This window comes from Pectinophora gossypiella, chromosome 2 (assembly GCF_024362695.1).
Source record: "Pectinophora gossypiella chromosome 2, ilPecGoss1.1, whole genome shotgun sequence".
Classification (NCBI taxonomy): domain Eukaryota; kingdom Metazoa; phylum Arthropoda; class Insecta; order Lepidoptera; family Gelechiidae; genus Pectinophora; species Pectinophora gossypiella.
The window spans coordinates 13179584-13199621 of NC_065405.1; the positions used below are offsets into that span (position 1 = coordinate 13179584).

The window sequence follows — 20038 nt, forward strand, 5'->3', positions numbered from 1 at the left end:
CTTTCGGTTAGACCAACGTGATATGTGGTGAGCCGTATCGCCGTCTATAATGGTCGAGCTAACTGTGTTAGTGAAAACTGCACTTACGATACATTGGTGCAAGTTCGGTACCGGGGTGCGAAGCGCTCCCCGATTGAGAAGCTGGTATACCACAGGACCAAATAGACTATTTTGCACTACACAAAAAAATGCTTTAAATGACGTTAAAGTGGAAATATAGAGTGTTGAATGATGATGGATGGTGTTTACGGCTAGTACTCAGTGACCAAAATGCGGGTTGTCAACGGCCGACAGAGAGGAATGATCGCGTCACTCAGGATTTCACCCGACCTCACTTTTCACCCTCGCATTACTGGCGATGTTTGAATATTAAGTATTATTAACACGAGTATTAATTATTATTAGTTGGTTATTTTGATTTCCTTTGTTTAATTAGAATTTCTATAAATTTTCAATAATTTTATAACAAAATAAGTAAATTATTTCTAAAATAAAATTATTTGTTGTTATTTGAGAATTTTCATTGTTTTCCGTTGCAATATTTTTCAATCTCAAGAATGATGTACTATTTCGTTCACGTGGACTTTCAGTTCGGAAGTAAACTTAACTTTCCTCGCCACTGAAAAGTATCCTAGTTTGCCATTCTGTCAGAAATTATGCACAAAATTCATGATTATCGCTTGAGTGGCTAAGCGTAACAAACAAAGACACTTTCGCATTTATAATGTTACTGAGTATTTCGATGTCTTCTAGTTGAATAGTTTCGAATTAATTATGTAAACAACTTCTATTAAGTTATTCTTAAGTACATCAGTCGTAGTTTCAAAATTGTTTTCAACTTAGATAAAGTTTATTAAATGAGACTATTGGCATTCCGAGGGCTTCGAGTAGCTGATAGACATGCTAATCCTCTTAGAACCGTTTTTCTCAGTCTGTTTTCGATTTGCTCTAAGTTGATGGCCCGCCGCATTTTTTGCTTGCTCTGAAAATGAATTACGCGAATTACTCAACCAATTTGCGTCAAATAAGAGAATAGTTGTCTGAATAATTTGAAGGCTCCCTGTGACCTTATTATAAGCTACGTAGTTGCCGTAGGTGCCGCGCCAGTGTATAAGCCGAAGGTAGGTCGGTGCTTGGCCTATATTTCATCCTTGTCTGACTCCCGGTAATGTTATGTCCTGTCTCGTTCTCCCGTGACGTCACAACGCAACCCCTATCGTGCGGGTGTGTGCGTGTCGTGTCTATGTGCGTATCCGGTGATTTCTATGATATGACAGTTCAATCTGATTTATTTTTGCTACCGTGCGAATGGAGCGTGAGACGCGGCTATTTTGGTAATGACAGTGCAGTTTGCGAGCAACAGATAGATAGATATATATGTTGTAAAAACACAAAAACATTAACATTTTTTTAAAGCAACCCGGGAAATCTCGAAAATTCGAACGGGTGATGATATGATGGAGATTTTTGTACACAGTAAAATATGGATTACAAATCAAACATTACAATAATTTGTCGGTTCCGGAACGCTCGCAGCACCGCTAGCTTTAGCTTTAAAGCGATTACTTAGAAATATATCTCTCTAAGAAACCGCTAACAGGATAGCAGAAACAAAAGAGTGTGTTTACTCAAACGCTCTATCAACAAGGAACGGTACATTAAATTTATTTTCTGCTGTACAGGCCGCAGCGGGTGGTGACGGTGAGTGAGTGACCAGTGACGTCACACATATGGCGAAAGCATTTAAAGGCTGCCACAGACGAAGCTTAAAAGACTTATCTTTTATTTATTTCCTATTCGGAAAACCAATCGCTAAATTAAACATTGTAAAAGTATATAGAATACAGAAGAGTCAATAATATTTAGGTTTCCACAAATAGTCGTAGTATAAGGCGGCCTAGCAGCATTCATTATAATTATACAACATAAGATAAACAATATGAAAAGTGGTGTAGTGTGTATGTAGAGAGCGTTTTGCTAATATTACAAGTATATTGACCTGGTGACCTATAATAAAGATATTTTTGTATCTAGTTTAGGCACCAGTCTCACGAAATAATATTTTTGTTGTTCTTCTTAAACAATTGTTTAGTCTTAAGAATTTTAATTTTCTGCACTTTATGTTATGTGAAAAAATATTTCTTTTTAATTTTTTTTATAGCTTTTATAGTAGTGTAGGGTATAATATTGATAAGAGTGGCGTTATAATTTTTGCAGCAAATTAATTTAATTCACGCCGTCGGAGATAAAAAATTGACAACTTACGGATCTCAATCGCAAACCATCATTGTGAACGAGTAATTTTATATACAACCTCATTTAATAAAGATAAGAATGTAACCTAGTTAAGTCTCTTTTGTAATTGTTTTCTTTTATTTTGGTGCAATAAAGTAATTTGTATTGTACTTGTATGTAAATATCTTTTGTTTTGTATATATTCTGTAGTTTTTGTGTATATAATAAATTATTTGTTATGTTATGTTGTAATATTCACTGCGACCCCGGTACAATAGACCCTCATTAGGTACATTAGCTTATTACATTATCATCCAAAATTTTGATGTGGTGTGGTAATTTTCATATATCTTCACACCCTTTTGTTTCTTAGATTTTTAGATAAGAGCCTATTTTATTTATACACACATGAACTCACGCCTATTTACCACCGGGTTAAGCAGAGACTATGGAATTACATTTGCTTCGATTCTGACATACTTCTCTTGCCTTATTCATCAGTAATTTATAAATTTATATCTACATATCATTGTAGTCGTTACATGAGCCATGTCAGGGGCCTTTGGCGGCTCAGTAATAACCCTCACACCAGGGTTGATGAGGTTGGTATTCCCCCTTACACAACCCACACGATAAAAAGAAGATTTATATCTGTACCTAGGTAATATTATTTGTTTAACTTTGCTGATGAAAGTAAATATAAACAAAAAAGTACTTAATTAAGGGATAATAAATAGTCCTAGACACATAAGGATGTAAAAGTATGTAGGCTGTCTTTCTCCTGAAGTTCTGAGGACGATAAGCAATCTCTAAAATTTACATATAAATTGTAACCCAAAAAATAAACGCGATAATTGAAGCCGTCACCGCGAATTGGGATAAAACTGTGACATTCCTTCAGACATAGTAATTATCATGTGTGCCCACATGAGCGGGTTATTCTCTGCCCTTGACCGCCGTTGTGTTAAATATTCACATTTCCCGCGGGCTTTCAGTAATCTGCCCTTAGTTGTTTGTTAAAACAGCCTTAAAACGGCAATACGCGATCAAAACTTCGACATGTCTATAGTATTTTATTTACATTTTTATCTTATCGCTTCATATTCGATAGAAAAGTACTTAATAATGAAAATCTCTCGGCTTATGTGCAGTTACCTTTTTGTCGTCATCGTGCTCTACCTAGCTTTATCCTGTTACTTACTTCTTCTTTATGTCGATGGAAAATCGAATTTTATTAACTTGCTGCTAAACTTAAAACAATACATTCATAGATGAGATTCAGACACAGCCCGTGATTTTTTATATATCTCATTTCTCTGCATATTAAACTAAGAATGGCGTCTAACTCTGTCAAGAGAAAAGTCTAATAATACTAGTTTCAGGTATGATAAGACATCGACAAGAAGGACTTTAGACACGAGAGGAGTTACCATACGATATATCCACATTTATGACAATAAATTTCATTTCATTTCATATTCGTTATAAACATACTAAGTAGGTTCAAAAAAATCCCTACAAAATAAAGTATGGCCATACTGAAGACGTCCTATTATGACAATAAATTTCATTTCATTTCATTTCATATTCGTTATAAACATACTAAGTAGGTTCAAAAAAATCCCTACAAAATAAAGTATGGCCATACTGAAGACGTCCTACCGCCTGTACCCGTACCGTGAGTTTAATTAACTTTTTAAATTGTCCACGCAAAACGGTGTACACGAAATTATTACTAGCCGACAGGTACACCTGGCAAACTGCTTTATTTTTTAAGTCACTGTACCAAATTTATTCTCGAATTACTTTCTAAACTTTGAAAAAATAAATAGACATTTTCAATCTGCCGGTACTATTGGGAAGACCTTTTTTTTTCTCTGGCCATAGAGGTGGCCAGTTAGCGAAATTTTTCAAGACCCGGATATCGACCCCCGCCGGCGTGGTGGACGTTTTCCCTCGTACACCGCTTATCGCTATCGGCCCACCGGCTCTGCCAGTTTCGGTAAATTTACTATAAGTCACACACAGTCAAAAAAGGTGCTATTTTTATACTAAATTTAGCTCCAGTACTACGCAGTCAAGTAAAAGCCAGCCGTTAGATGAAAATAAAGTGGACTTATAAATACTCAGTCATTCCGAAACAAAAGGCCGCCGTAGAACAATATCATTGTTTTCCTGTGTACAAAGCGTCATTTCTGTGGCAGAATTTTTGTGGCGTCATTCCCTGGCAAGCTCGTTGTAATCTCCGGATTACTACTCCGCCTAAGCTGTCTCAAATTAGTATCCCAATATTTTGCTTTCGACAGTTGTTTTTGTTGGCTGTACGAGTATACATATATATATTATAATAAAAGAATAAACGTACTGCCGAAACTTGCAGATTTGATGCAGTTATGAAAATTACACCAACCGCACGAAAACTGCATTTCGGACTCGGGCCCCCCCAAAAAAGGCCATATTAAAGCAATTCATCTAAAAAGCAATATTGTAAGTAATTTAGACTGGTGTGGATGGGATCAGTGATATCATCTTTGACTACCGAAAGGTGTCAATAGCAGAGACCACACTTGCATGAGTTCCCAAGCAGTGTTTAGATACTTTTAAATAAATAGTGCAACATTTAGGATTCGAACTATACAGTCGGACAAAAACAAGCTACTTAGAAAATTGTTCTCGTAACTCTTGAAGTTATCTCGCTACTAAAGAGAACAATGAAAGTTCGAGTACAATATTTACAGCAGAGGGTTGAATTGATGATTAACCCTGCGTAGGCCGGGTCTCTCGTTTGTCAGCGCCTTTAGCAGGCCACTTGAAACTTTATTCTAACGACTAGTGGCCACTAAAACGGTCAGAACATTACTCTTCTTGTGGTAGTTGCGGAGTTAGAGATTTTTCCCAGTTTTAATGACAGTTTGGGAACGATAAAGGGCGGACACGTCACTATTTAAGCTTCTAAGCTTCCGCTTGATGGATAATAGAGGATTTTCGTAATTGATCTGATAATAAAATGCTAAAAGGGATATAAATTAATATATACTTAATTTATTGTTTATATTGAAATTGTAATCGTTGTAGTGCATTATAAGAAATGAATTTATAATTTTCAGCCTAAGTCAAAGTTGATTTCTTGCTTTTAAAAACAAAATCGAAGTCTGTTAAAAGTAGCAAAGCATGGAACCATTTTAAATTTTAAAAGTTTTTTCGAGACGACTTATACATCAATTTGAGCAAGAGTTTAAGTTATTAATAAATTTATAACGAAGTGCAATAAAAATGAAGTGCAATTTTTACTAACGCAGTTGGCTCGACCATGACTGACGGTGATAAAATATGACTCACCACCTAGGTATCGCGATGGTCTAAGAGAAAGCTTGGTGAAGAGTGGGTACTTAGTACACAATTGGGAATATGCTTAGTCTTTTATTAATGTCAAGTTTAATGTAACATTTACTGTGTATCTAAAGTAGTTTCTGTCTGTAGCTAATATAAACATTAAAATTTTAACTTTTGGAACAAAGCAAAGACCAAAGGCTTTAAGCTATACAACTAGTTTCGTAAGCAGTTGTCGTCTAATTGTGCCGTTAGGAACAACTGTCATAACGAAGGTTGTGCAATAATCACGAAAATGTGTAGCTGCAAAATTGCTGTATATACTTACTCTCTCTTAGTCACTTCTCAAAAATGGGTAAAGGTTTCCTTTACATCTCGAGGGTAGGGTCATCATCATCTCCCTAGCATTATTCCGTTTTTCACAGGGTCCGCTAACTTAACTTGAAGATTTGACAGGTCCGGTTTTTGACAGAAGCGACTGCCTGTCTAACCTTCCAACCCGGTTGGGTATGAGCATTATTTTTTGACGTGACTTATTGTAGATTTGCCACAGATGGCTGGAGGTATGAGCATTTACTTGTTTAACAGAACATCTAGCATTCGCTGTTTTTAAATTTGATCGAACCGAATTTCGAACACTTCGAACATATCAACACTTTAAACCTGATTTTAAAAATCAACGAGCGTATTGATGTAACATTTTATCAGCACAAGCGCCAATTTAATCAAGAGCAAAAATACATAACATAACATAACAAATACTTTATTGCACAAACAGGAAAAAACAAAATACAAAACAAAAGAGAAATAGAATTAGTACAATAGGCGGCCTTATTGCTAAGTAGCAATCTCTTCCAGGCAACCTTTAAAAATACCTGCACGATATAAAGGAATGTTACAGTTAAATGCGCACACGTCGAGCACAACGTCGAGTATTCGCAAGAACTTTACATAACATGTAAATGCTCAAGTCTATACCTACCTTTAGATTCTCTTCTCTTTCTTTCGATGTGGACAAAATCACAAGTCACCACTTTTGTCGGTTTTTACGACATGCTGTGATGAGAAGCGAAGGAACATGTAATATGTTCTTTGGGAATTTTACGCTCCATCCAGCAGATAATTAACATAACACAAGCGCATGACTATATGCCAATTATTGTCAATTGTCAGAGGTACAACCATCGATAGATGAAAGTACCCACACCTCATCAAAGCCTTCTGTCGGAGAATTAACATGGCGACATAATTATCATAAATAGTATCTATATTAACCCCGAGTCAACTTTCATAAAGACCGAAGATTTTACTGAAAACTCTACACAGTTACAGTTTCGTGAGCAGTCGCCGTTTGAATGTGCCATTAGGAACTATTATTATAACGAGTGTCGTACTATAATCGCGACTTAGGGCGCAGCAAGCACCATTAAGTATGCACTGTAGGGGTTAATAACGCCCGCTTTATTACCCTATTCAATTTACCCTCACAGCTTTATGTTTCAGCCAGGGTAATTTATAACCGATATTTACGAGTACCCACGTTGTAGAAGGTACAAAGTACCGTTTTCCCCTAAAGTGTTTTTCATGTTGTCACAATTATTGTCTACGAAAATTCAAAGATAAAGTATTTAAAATAAATAATAGGTGCAAATGTCTGGCCTATTAAGTTCGGGCTAACCATGAAAATTATGCATGCAGTTTTTTTTCGTTATGATATGCATTTCACATAATACCATAAATAATACCGCGGCCCGTACTAAGCACGTGTTACGGCATTATGCTGAAGGAGATTCTTTTTTATTTTGGACGCCTCTACAATTCGTATTTTAGGTGATTGATATATTTTTAATTATTTTTGTCTTTTTGTTTTTTAAGTAAAAAGTTTTTTAATGTGCCGTCAAATATGGATTATGTTTTCTTTCTTCCATTTATCTATGAATAATTAAGATAGGGTAGAAATTGTCGCTAGTCAAAAGTAAGTATTTTAAATCGGCTCTCAAAATTATATTTCTCCTATGAAAGGTTCATGAATAACCACACTATTGTCGTCGTTTCATTATTGTCGATAGATTAGTACCAACTTACATAGTATTTCCTTTATTTCACAAACCAATAATTACACGTGTGTCTCAGTCTATACTATAATATTGGCAGAATCATCGTCTAGTAACGATGGAAGGCATTATTAAAAAAAGAAAGCTGCTGGCAGTTTTTATAATTACTTCGAGTGTATTTGTATTCGAATTTAGAAAACATTAAGAACCTTAATATTCTTTGACTGTATAAACAGCTTCGAAATTCATTTCGAGTAATAAGTTAGAACATTAAACATTGTATTATTTTAATGAAAGTAAATGAATTAAATTATTAAGTCGACTAACTGACGTCTGTAATTTGGTTCACTTGACTTACCCTTTTGATATCCTACCAAAGGATTGAGTTTCTTGGAGTTTCGGGTTAATGCAAACCATATCTCTAAGGGTTACGAAGCACTTTATTGTAAGAGCAGAATTTTAACATCTTTTGGTGGACACAAATATTGCGAGGCGTGTGCCTCGCACATACTTACGCCGTACGCCTTTCTAGTTATATGTTATATGCCTCGCCACAACTACAATAGTACACATATTGCGAGGCGCGTGGCGTGCGTGGCATGTGCCTCGCAATATTTCTATTAGGGTGAATTTCAACAAGTCTCATTTTTTTATCATTTCGGTGAGATTTTTTATTTTAATACTTTTCTTCACATATTTGACGACAAATAAAACTTTAACCTATTTTGAATTATGTGCGTGAGTGGGCATCAAATACGATCGAAACTTACTGAGATATTTAAAATTGAATTTTTATGAGTCCACTGAAATGATAAGTACCCACTGAAATGATATAAATGTACACCGAAATGATATAAATGTACACTGAAATGATAATGAGTCCACTGAAATGAAATTAACCCACGGAAATGATACAGTCAAGAAAAATTGTGCTGCTTAGCTAGGGTTCCGTACAAAGTGAAGTTCGATTTATAGATAAATAGCCTATATACGTCCCACTGCTGAGCACAGGCCTACTCTCAATTAACCGGGGGGAGGGTATGGAGCATACTCCATCACGCTGCTCCACTGCGGGTTGGTGGAGATCGATTTATACATTCTTAGATAAATAGTTCAATACTTGCTAAATAAAAAAATAGTTTAATACTATTTACTAATAGTAATAGATTGTTGTTCGTTTCTTTCATCGAGCAATAAAAAATGCATTTAGTTGTTGTCAATATGTGGAGCCGTGGTAGCCTAGTTGGTAGAACGCTTGCCTCTCACTTTGAGGTCGCAGGTTCGAATCCAGCACAGGCCTAAACCAGTGATTGTCGAATTTATTTTCAAATTCATGTTTAGATCAGAAATGATTGTCACATGCTCAGCGGTGAAGAAAAACATCGTGAGGAAACCCACATTCCCGAAAATTCCATTTTCGGAGGTATGTGACCTAATGTGTATTGGGCTGGTTTCCCCTTCGTGGGTTGGAAGGTGAGACAGGCAGTCGCTTCTGTAAAATACTGGACCTGTCAAATCTTCAAGTTAGGTAAGCGGACCTTATGAAAAATCGGGATAATGCTAGGGGGATGATGCTTATTGTCAATATGTCTTTTTTGTGGCTATTGTCATTGCTTCTTTATTACTTACCTACATTTTTTTTAATAATATAGGTTCACGTAGGACCACAATCTCACCTGATGTTAAATGACGATGTGGTCTAGGGTGGATCACACTTACCTAGCAAATGCCTATTCACCCTAGTCTTGAAGTCTCCTAGATTATAACGAGTTGGAAGTTATATCCATACCCAAGAGCTCGAGATGGTTGGTAATTCACTCCGGAAAGTCCCAGTCAGGAGAAAAGGACTCCGTTTTGCGGTGAACAGATACGCCTGGGTCATGGAAGCGTTGAGTCGAACCTACTTGTTGTCACCCCAGTCTGAGACGGACTTAAGGGGCAGTTTCACACGATTCACAAGATCCTCTCCGAGGGCACTATCATCTCTGGTGCTTACGCGTGCATTGGACATGTATCTCTCCGTCACTGTGCTATCGTCTGCATGCCTAAAGATACCGGGCATAATCAGCAGATCATTGATAGAAAAAACGTGGCGGAGAGAACAGATCCCTGAGGGAGTCCGGCATTAATAGCATGTAGATCAGACAAGCACCAATCAACTACTACCCGAATCAATCTATCCCTATCTATCCAATTACATAGGCTAGAAGGGATCCTGAATATATCAAGGGACACAACAAGATCCTCGCCTTGATTCTAGATTGCCTCACTCCATAAGCGTGTAGCATACACAAGAAGAACATCAGTTGACCTATCTCTGAGTAAATTGTTGGCTTCAAGGTACGCCAGGAGGCGGTTGTTCAGAATTAGCGGCGGTTGTACCGAGATGGGGCGGTAGTTAGCAGGGTTGGTACGAGTGCCTTTTTTGGGCATACACTGCACATTGGCAAGGTTCCATGGTTTCGAGAATTGTCCTGAACCCAGAGAGAGCAGGTAGAGGCGTGTCAGTAGGAGACTATTCAGGTGCACAGTTCCGCAGTACTATTGCTGGGATATCATCAGGATTACTCACCTTATTCACGTCTAGAGTGCGAAGCATTTTTATACGGCAGAAGTTTGCTTCGACCGATTTGACTAGCGTCTAAAAGGTTTTACTACCAGCTCAGTCAGTTTGGCATCAATTTGGCCAATATTGTCGAAACGTGCCCTGCGCATTGTCTTCTTGCAAGACTTTGCAGCGGTATTCAGGGAATTTTTCAGAGCCCGCATGTTAGGAGGCATATTAGAGCTTCTGCACTAGCATACTCCGCGATGTACCATGAGCGAGCCTTATCGTCAGATGATATGTCAGAAAATGGGATAGAGTATTCCATTGCCTGACAACTAATATGGCATCTCCGCAGCTCGTCGAGTCTTCTGAAGAAAAGCAAACCTCACGCCAAGGATAGGATGCGAAGAAGTGCCGCATCTCATCCCAATCTGCTAGCGTGTGTCACCATATTTGCCTCGATCCTCTGGGGCTAGAATCAGGTGGGGAATAGACAGACACATATCTCACCAGACAATGGTCGGATGTTCCCAAGGGGGAAGTCACTGATAGAGATTGATATTGGTCCGGATCAGTTATCAGCAAAAGGTCCAAGCAGTTGGCGCTATAGTTAGCAACGTCAGGTATCTTTGTAACGCAATTCACCAGATGTGAGAGATTTTGCCCCACTTGGCAAAAGCTTGCGCCTCTTTGACAGCATGGTTGGTCTTCTGGAATGGGAACAACCACTCTTGCTGGTGGGCGTTGGAGTCCCGGAGAAGAACAAGTTGCGCTGAGAGATACCTCCGCCGTGCCAACTCCACTGTCCTACTGAGGTAGGTGAATAACCTGCTTGTCTCAGAGTTACCGCTGTGCGATCGGTAGACACTGGTGTAAACTATTTTATCCAGGCCAGTGTCTACCAGGATCTAAAGAATGGATAAGTCTGGGTATTCAAGGTTACCGAGAAAAGCAGAAAGAGGAGTTTGATAGAAGGTTATATGACGTTTTCCAATCACCCAAAATGGTTTTGGAAAACCATGAGATCATCTCGAGGAAAAATAAAATAGCTCCACAGAACTGTTAAAAGGCCCTTAAAACAATACCTAATTCGAAACTAAAATTTAACACACGGATCTCTAAAACTTAACGGTTTTATCATTTCAGTGTTACTTATCATTCCCATGGACTGTTATTGGCATTTCAGTCCACCGAATCCACCGGAATGATAACACCGAGATGATAAAAAAACAGGTTATTTTTGTATAAACTGTGAATTTAAATAACTATCGAAAAATCGACACTTCTCAAACCAAACAGTACTTGTAGCCGATTTAACATATCAATATGAAATAAATTGAACTAATCTAACACGAGTTATAATGGCTACCGAAATGATTTTTTACTGATTTTTTTTTGTCCCCCTATCACCGAAATGATAAATTTCTTTTTTATGAGGGAAACCATTACACGTTGTGACGGGTATGTTCACGTCTAGCGGTCGAGCCGAACCAATGCGAGGTGTTGGCAGGTAAGGAGGTGTCATAGACGCAATGTTGACGGAGTTATTCTACCAAAACTTACTGTCCTCTGAAATGATAACTTTTTTTCGGACAAAATTTAACTGCCTGTCAAATGTATGAGAAGGAAGGTAAACAGACAGAAATAGTTTTTGTTGTTAGATTATTTAATAATTTAACGAAATTCTATCAATTTAAATCCCAATAATAGAAAATAATTGTAGAGCAAGACATTTTATAAGCGATAATGGGTTACGGACAAGCTACCGAAATGATAAAATGACACTTTAGAAAAATTTTTCAGCGTGTTACAGTTGCTGAAACTGAATGATTTTTTTTGCCAAGGTAGAGGACTACTTACTTTACCCAGAAAAAATATTCAAAATCATTTAGCAGAACTTTGCACTACCGTTCTCAGCCAAGACAACTTTTTTTTTCGCTTTTGCAATTCACCCATTAGTCTTTAGAATTAAGAAAGTGTAAAGAAACCATGAAGAAAGTATAAAGTGTTCTTAGTTTATTGAAGGCTGAAGGTCAATACTTATACGTAGTCGTTACTCCTAATGCAGCAGAACTACAGGTGAAGACAATAAACAGAGGACAAATTGAATCCACTTATAATACGATGCCCAAAGATGGCGCACGGTGAATCCGGTTAACCGTTGCCCACATATTGGTTCATCACGTTTACTGTTTGTGTCATACGCAAATGAAACATCATGTGCACTGTAGGGTGAATGACCTTCATTCATCTCGCCCGTACGATTTGCAAGACCAAAGACCCCTTATCAATACGACTAGCGGCTGCCCGCGAGCCTGCGTACCCGTGTACCTTTATACATTATAGTGTTATTTCGACGTATAAGCTATACATATTTTCAATACGTAAGTGGTATCAATATCAGTAAACCAGCAAAGTAAACATAACTAGGTAAATAAGCGCCCGAATATCCAATCATTGCTTAAAATGCAGTGATAAAGTTTTATAGCGCATTGGATTACCTATATTATACGGTTTGACGAGATTGGAAGAAGCGAAAGTGTTGTGTCAGTATCGAAGTAAGTGGAATTCCGTGGTATATGTCATCGTCACTAATTTAAGAGCCATGCTCTTGTCGGTGTAGCATTCTCCATTCTTGTCTGTCAAAGACTAATTCCTTCACTTCATTATAAGACACGACGTTCGCCTTCTCTTTAATTTGTTCCATGTAAGCTCTTCCCCTTCCTCTCTCTCTCATACTCTCGGTCTCTGCGTACCCCACGAAAAATAGTCGTGAACTTATGCATGTATGTATATACGGTTTGAATCCTCATAAAAGCATCTCTGAATTTTCCGATTTTCTTTTGCAAATTAATTAATGGATCGTTTATGGTACACGGTATAACGAGAGATATAAAGATAATCAATTTGATTGTAAAATTAAAATTAAATGGAAAATTAATGAAGTTTAAAGTTTCTGCTAAAATAAACTAACCTTTAATGAACGATTCGGCCGCGCCCCCGTCTTTATCCTGTCCGGAAAGCAGTCTCATAGTTGTACTCACAAACAATAACAATACAATAAACGATCAAGTACCTATTTACAATACAAGGCAAAGTCTACAAACTCAATCGATCGGCAAATAACTGCTTTTTTTCTTATAAGTCATATTTATACGATGAAAAGTAGGTTATCCTTTATCTGTCGGCGCTCAACCGATAGTAGTTTAGACAAAGAATACCTGCATATCTGAACCTTTTCGGAGATTTTGAGAGGAAAATTTTATCTAGTTACAACCATATTAAGTTTTTCCATTGAAATCATTTGAACAGAAACCAGAAAGTTGGATAATGTTGAATCAGGATTAGTACCGAAATGATAGAAAAATATTATGCACATTAAAGTGTATTTTTTTTGTTTCTTTTTTACTCGATATTATATACGTCTAATAGCAATATAATTTCACCAAATTGTGCCAATATTATTACGATCGTAACAAGGGAAATGACAGAAATAATATTATACACGAATTTCATATTCGAAGTTCAAACATTTTATTATTGTCTTTCTACCCGTCTTCTTTGAAACCTTCAGGCGTCTTTACAAAGAAATTTTCCTATATTTTCCTTAGGAAATATGATCTTTTTCGAACAAGACGTAAGGTGCAATTTCCTGCATTACGTTTTTCTTTTATGTCTTCATACAATGTTAAAAGTTGAGGTCGATTCCATATAAATTTTACTTACGCAAGTTTCTGAAACGATGGGATGGTAGTGAGAAAGAAAGAACTTACATGGTTCTTGACAATAAGGGTGGAGTAATATTTACAGATTATACGGACATTAATGCTGAGAACGCATAATAAATAGAACGCTATCAGAACTTTTTATTCATGGAATTATAGTCACTTTCACAGAACAGACGAATTCGTTTTTCTTTTGTTAATTTGAGACATTCTAATAACGTCATCAAAAGAATCGGCGCGAAATGTCACAGATTTTTTCAAATTAATAACAAAAGCACTCTTAGCAGTTCTGCAATAGTGTTTATAATTCTATAATAAAATTGAAAATTCTGACAGCACGTCCGATACGGAAGGATTTTAATGAGCGTTATCCTTGACGTTGCAATAAACGTTCTATCGAAAAACAAATCGTAGGTAATTATTATACGAACTCACATCATCATCATCAGCCGTACGACGCCCACTGCTGGGCATATGCCTCCTCTAAGGATCTCCACGATGATCGGTTCTGCGCTGCCCGCATCCAGCGGCTTCCCACGACCTTCACCAGATCGTCGGTCCACCTTGTAGCGGGCCTACCCACTGAGCGTCGTCCGACACGTGGTCGCCATTCTAGAACCTTTCCGCCCCAGTGGCCATCGGTTCTCCTCGCTATGTGTCCTGCCCACTGCCACTTCTGCTTTGCAATTCTCCGAGCTATGTCGGTGATTATACGAACTAATTTAATGAAAACCATACCAATTTTATGTTAAGTTTGAGCATAAAATGGTTGATGTTTTACCGAAGCTTGTTTGCTGTTACTCATAGAAGAACAAAAGATAGGTACTTTACCGCTTTGGACTAGCAACGTGAAATTTAAGCACTGTATTATTATTTTATTTGATAAATACCTAAGAGAAGAACATCTATAACTCTTTCATAACCGATTGTTACTGTAAACTCACCTTTAGCTAATAGTGTTTGGAATTCCTTCTTTTTATCGTCATTTGCTTCCATAGCGACACGACGTAATATAAAAACACTTCACTTGTACAAAGTAAAATAATACGGTCGTCGTTGAGTTGCAATATAACACTGGTTCTAGAAAGTACGTTTTCTAAGACAATAAATATCATTATCAGTAGAAATAATGCACTTAAGATTATGTGACATTCATATGTTATATTTCTTTTGTAAACACTATCATCCCTATTATAAAATAAACACTGACTCAGGCAAGCTAAGATTGTAAAAAAATATAGTGTGCAATAGCTTAAGTGTAAATAATCTTTGTAGGTATTATCTTTAGGTGCTATATACCTATGAAGAAAATACGAAGAAAAAATTTAAATGGAGAAATATAATGGACACCACTTTAGAACAATCTGCCGTAATTAAAGTGAGAAATGTGTTAGTGAGTGAGTCATAGCTCAATTGTCTACTTGACAGTTTTCGGATATGTATTTAAAGAATTTCAAATGCTTATTTTATACCTCTTAAAATATATATTTTTTAAATATTTTTTTACTTAATTTAAAATTTGGGCCAAAAACGGTTGGTCACGTGACATTTTGCCCGGAGACGTCACAGTTCAATAAACAAAGTAACTGTCAAACTACGCGTGTTTATTTTGTGATATATTATGACGTCACACGAAGCTCAATCATGGCCGCCCGTGTTTCGAGTCTTGTAATACACGGATAAAAAAGTCGTTTTCTTATCTTGTAAAAATAAAATATTTAAAAATAAAGTTAAATGATAAACTACCATATCCGACATATTTAATATTTTGTTACAACTGTCAATTAGCCCACTGAGGGAAATTATCGCCAAGAACACTTTCCGTAAAAGATTAACCGCCTATTAAGCAGTGATCGGGTCATCAGGATCGCAAATTACTTCCTCTGATTTTCTGATATTAATGTTGTACTTATTTCTACTTACATAAACGTGTGAAACAATGGATCAAACAGAAGTGGATGATAGCTATCCTAATTATCTAAAAGAAATTTGATTAGATTTGTGATTTATTTTTTGTGTCTGCCTACTCGTTGGGAAATAGACGTGAGTTTTTATATGTATGTAAATTTGAAAATAGTTATAAACATATTGAGGGTTGTATATAGGGAATGCAACCCCGACTCGAGATCGCAAATTCGAATTCCCGCGGGATTGGAAATATACCCGCGTAATCCCGAAATTTTCGGGATCTCGTTTAGATCTTAAAAAAAATTAAGTTAGGATTGCTGACAACAATGAAAACTGCTTCTTTGTGATAGTGAGGTTAATTGAAACAAAATATTTTTTGAAAGAAAAGAATCCTTTATTCTTCAATATACTAACTAAATGGGTACTAGATGTTATGTTGTGTGTGTGTTCATACTTTGTTTTATAAAATATTTAATCGCATTTATGTATCGATATCGCATTGGGTATACCTGTAAAGATATTGTTTAAGAATTATGGAAATAAATAAATAAATACAAATAAATAATTAAATTTTCTTCCGAAATCAGCATAATCAAAACGAAAAGTATAACTCAAGAAGATTAGAAAGTAGTTACGGGTGATTTTGAAAGTATCTACGTAAAAACAAAGCTACCTAAAAAAACCACTCCCACCCATACCCGTCAATCTTGAACGGCATCTCGTCATATTATGCTTCGAGATTGATCCTTCGGGATTAGAAAAGATCTCGCGAGATCGGGATCCTGCGAAATCGGGATTGCATTCCCTAGTTGTATATTTTTATTTTTGAGATTTTCTTCCTTTCATTCGGATTTTTAGTGCTGTATCTACTACACAATTGATGACACTAGTTTTAGATTATTAAGACAGCCATTTTCCACTTCCGTGTGATCTATACAGGACATTTTGTATGTAGAAAAAACACACACCATCCGGCAGAAATGCGTTCAAACGTGGAATAATTTTATACATAATAAATAAGTAAATAACAGCCTCCGTGGTCTAGTGGTTAGAGCGTAAGGCTCACGATCTGGAGGTCCGGGTTCGATTCCCGATGGGGTCATTGTCGAAATCACTTTGTGAGACTGTCCTTTGTTTGGTAAGGACTTTTCAGGCTTGAATCACCTGATTGTCCGAAAAAGTAAGATGATTCCGTTCTTCGGAGGGCACGTTAAGCCGTCGATCCCGGCTATTAGCCGTAAAAAACACCTCCACCAACCCGCATTGGAGCAGCGTGGTGGAGTATGCTGCATACCCCCTCCGGTTGATTGAGGGGAGGCCTGTGCCCAGCAGTGGGACGTATATAGGCTGTTTACGTACGTAAATAAGTAAATAAAGTTTGTCAAAATATAGGACTGTATGCGTTGAACCTACGCAAGTATTAATACGTCGGCATGTAGTTAGTGAAATTACCTGAACGCTCATAAAGTTAATGAAACTAGTGAACTATGAAGTGTGCACAGCGCGAATCAGATTAAAATTTGATTAAGTGAGCTCCTAGCTTCTAAACTAACAAAATTAGGTTCGGCTTAACGTGAGGCGAAAGAGATGCTCATTGCACCTTCTATTATCATCTGTAGGCGTCAGAATTTAGTAGCCTCCTCGGATTCTATTAACTAACCTATACATTTATTGATTTACTCATGAATTTATTGTACACAGAAACACAGTATGACAACAAAAAGAAGAGGCAAAAGGCACAACTTATTTCTAACAGAAATGTATTCAATAATGCCAGTGATTTGGTAAATTATCTACAAAAAAATCGGAATATGGCAAAAACGCCACACATAAGGTCACGATGACTTTCCCAGGGTAGTCAGAGGCACCTGGCAGATGTACTAAGTAAAAGAAAAGAAAGAAAGAAAATATTGATTTCCATATTGGACGCCACATTTACAAACTTAAATTACAGAAAAAAAAAAACACAACAACGCCTCATTAAGCTTTCTGTTATACCAATGCGATAGGTGGTGAGCCGCATCTCCGTCTATAAGGGTCAAGCCAACTGTGTAAATGCATCCAATTAATACATAATGGGTGACAGAGCAGAAGTGACCAGAAGACAACTTGTTGAAAGATCTATCTTTGTATCAAATCTGGCTGCAAATTGTTAAATTAATTGTTAACTGGCTGCAAGTTGTCTAGATAGTTGGATGACATAGCTTTTGTAGTAGTTTAAAGTTTTTCTAAAGCGATTGATTGATGAATGTGAAGGAAGTAAGAGAAGTGTGTCAGGATCGAAGCAAATGGAATTTTATAGTCTCTGCTTACCCCGGTGGGAAATAGGCGTGAGTTTATGTATGTATGTAAAGTTTTTCTGAAGAACTGCACTAAAACTACAAAATATAATGTAAGCGCACAACTTTATCACAATCGGGGCGGTCAGAGGTAGGTACAACTTTCGCAAGATGATCTAAGTATCTACACCTTGAGGTTTACGCGGTTATTATCAAAATTAAAACTCATAATACCTGGTTTTTACCTCGTTATTATCAGGGATATGAGACTCCCAATAATAATGCGGTAAAAACTCGCTATTATGTGTTTTAATTACCTACACCTTGATCGATAGACCAACGTGATAGTGCACTAAAATAAAAATGTGAGTCTAATTATCATAAAATTGCGTAGGTAGTCCAGCGGTCCTCAAATTACTATTCTCAGAGGTTCTCATTAATTAAACGATGAGACAATATTTTTTTTGTGTTTCCACTTGAGACAGACGGATAGTGCTGTTTCATTAGAGTTTTCATAACTGCATAAGTACTAGTTTTGTTTATCTAATCTTTTGGTGCATCGATTTGGAAGGGGGTCAATGACTGGGAGTCATATGATCAAATTATTTTCAGATAATGATTACGCTGTATTATCACAAACATGTTTGTCGAGCCCGTGACATCTATTGATCCTTATCTTAAAGACAATTTCTACTATTGGAAGCATGATAACAGAAAAAGTAGATTAAGGACAAGTGCATCCATGTACTCATGTTTGCTATTTACAAGCTGCTAATTATGCACTATGTGTATAACTGTGAAATTGGCAAAGGTCCGTTCAATTATAGGTATTGCTTTTCAACTGTTTTAAGACAGTAGTTAAATAGAAACTTTACAATAAAGGTTATTATAAAGTTAGTGATTATTTAGAAGATATGAATGCCTGGGATAAACTGTCTGAGAACTGATATTAGGCAGCTAAATTACTCAATTGTATAACAATATTTTATGTTTTTTTTTAACTTTGATTATATTTTATTCATTTTATCATTAATTTATACAATTTGTCACTTAAAATTACGAATAATTAAAATATTTCAAATTATTACACAAACACTAGTCAGTCTAAAATACCGCCCCGTCTCGTACCCGGTTCAAAAGTGCCCATTATAATGGCCGCGTTACCGCGCACTATTGCCAAGGAAACCTGTTGAACCAGGAACGAGCTGGCGCGGGGGTCACTACCGCGGTCCCTCAAGCGCCTCCCCAAAACACGAATAAAATCCTTGGCCGCCGAGCACCACACACCCGAAGTCTCGACGGCAAAAGGGACAAAATCGTGGGTCCGCGTTAAGTCCCCGTATTTCGCCAGCTTTTGGCTAGCGGCCCACTCGGCAGCTGCCCCTGCGGTTCGAGTAGTACGAGGCAGGTGCGTTGCTGCAAACGTGCAAGCACAGGTGGCGTCCCACAATAAAGCGCGCCCCCTCTCCCAGGGTATGAGCGTGAGCCCATCGGGCCTCTTACCGTCTGTACGGCTTAGACCCGGGGCGGTTCCAATTTGCATGGCACGTCGATCGAAACCAGTGCACGGCGGATGACATCATTCAGCGCATGATGCCGAGGGTGTCTTCCCGCGCACTTTAGGCAAGCGAGGCATGTATGCCGCTGTGGTTTTATGTTTATTTATTTTTTTAAGAACGTCTAGGGCCCTGTGCCGAGGTTTTTCTTGCAACTTCTTTTCCCCGGCTATACAGGTTTTGAGAAGCTGCAGTAGTTTTAGGCGAATGAGACCTTCGTTATGTAAAAATTGACGATTCAAAGTGTAACTATGTTACCTACTGAATAAAGATATTTTTGAATTTTGAATTTGATTTTTTTACAATATTGTACTTACAGTGCACCGCAGACACATCCGAATTAACTCTTATGACAGTTTATCTTAAGCTCTCTCACATAATGGTCGGTTTTACAGGTATCAAA

The 20038-nt window shown here is 37.2% G+C and overlaps 1 protein-coding gene across 2 annotated transcripts in view; it reads right to left on the minus strand.

Annotated features, from left to right (window-relative positions):
• LOC126378067 (solute carrier family 12 member 6) overlaps positions 1-20038 on the minus strand; it is a 292605-nt gene that overhangs the window by 244630 nt on the left and 27937 nt on the right. Inside the window, exon 1 of one of the 2 annotated variants that reach the window (XM_050026227.1) lies at positions 14837-14942. The exons of the other annotated variant lie outside the window; for it this stretch is intronic. Coding sequence (XP_049882184.1) covers positions 14837-14888 — 52 coding nt within the window. The 5' untranslated portion in view covers positions 14889-14942. Of the gene's footprint in view, positions 1-14836; positions 14943-20038 lie in introns of those variants that run through there. 2 annotated transcript variants of the gene reach the window in all.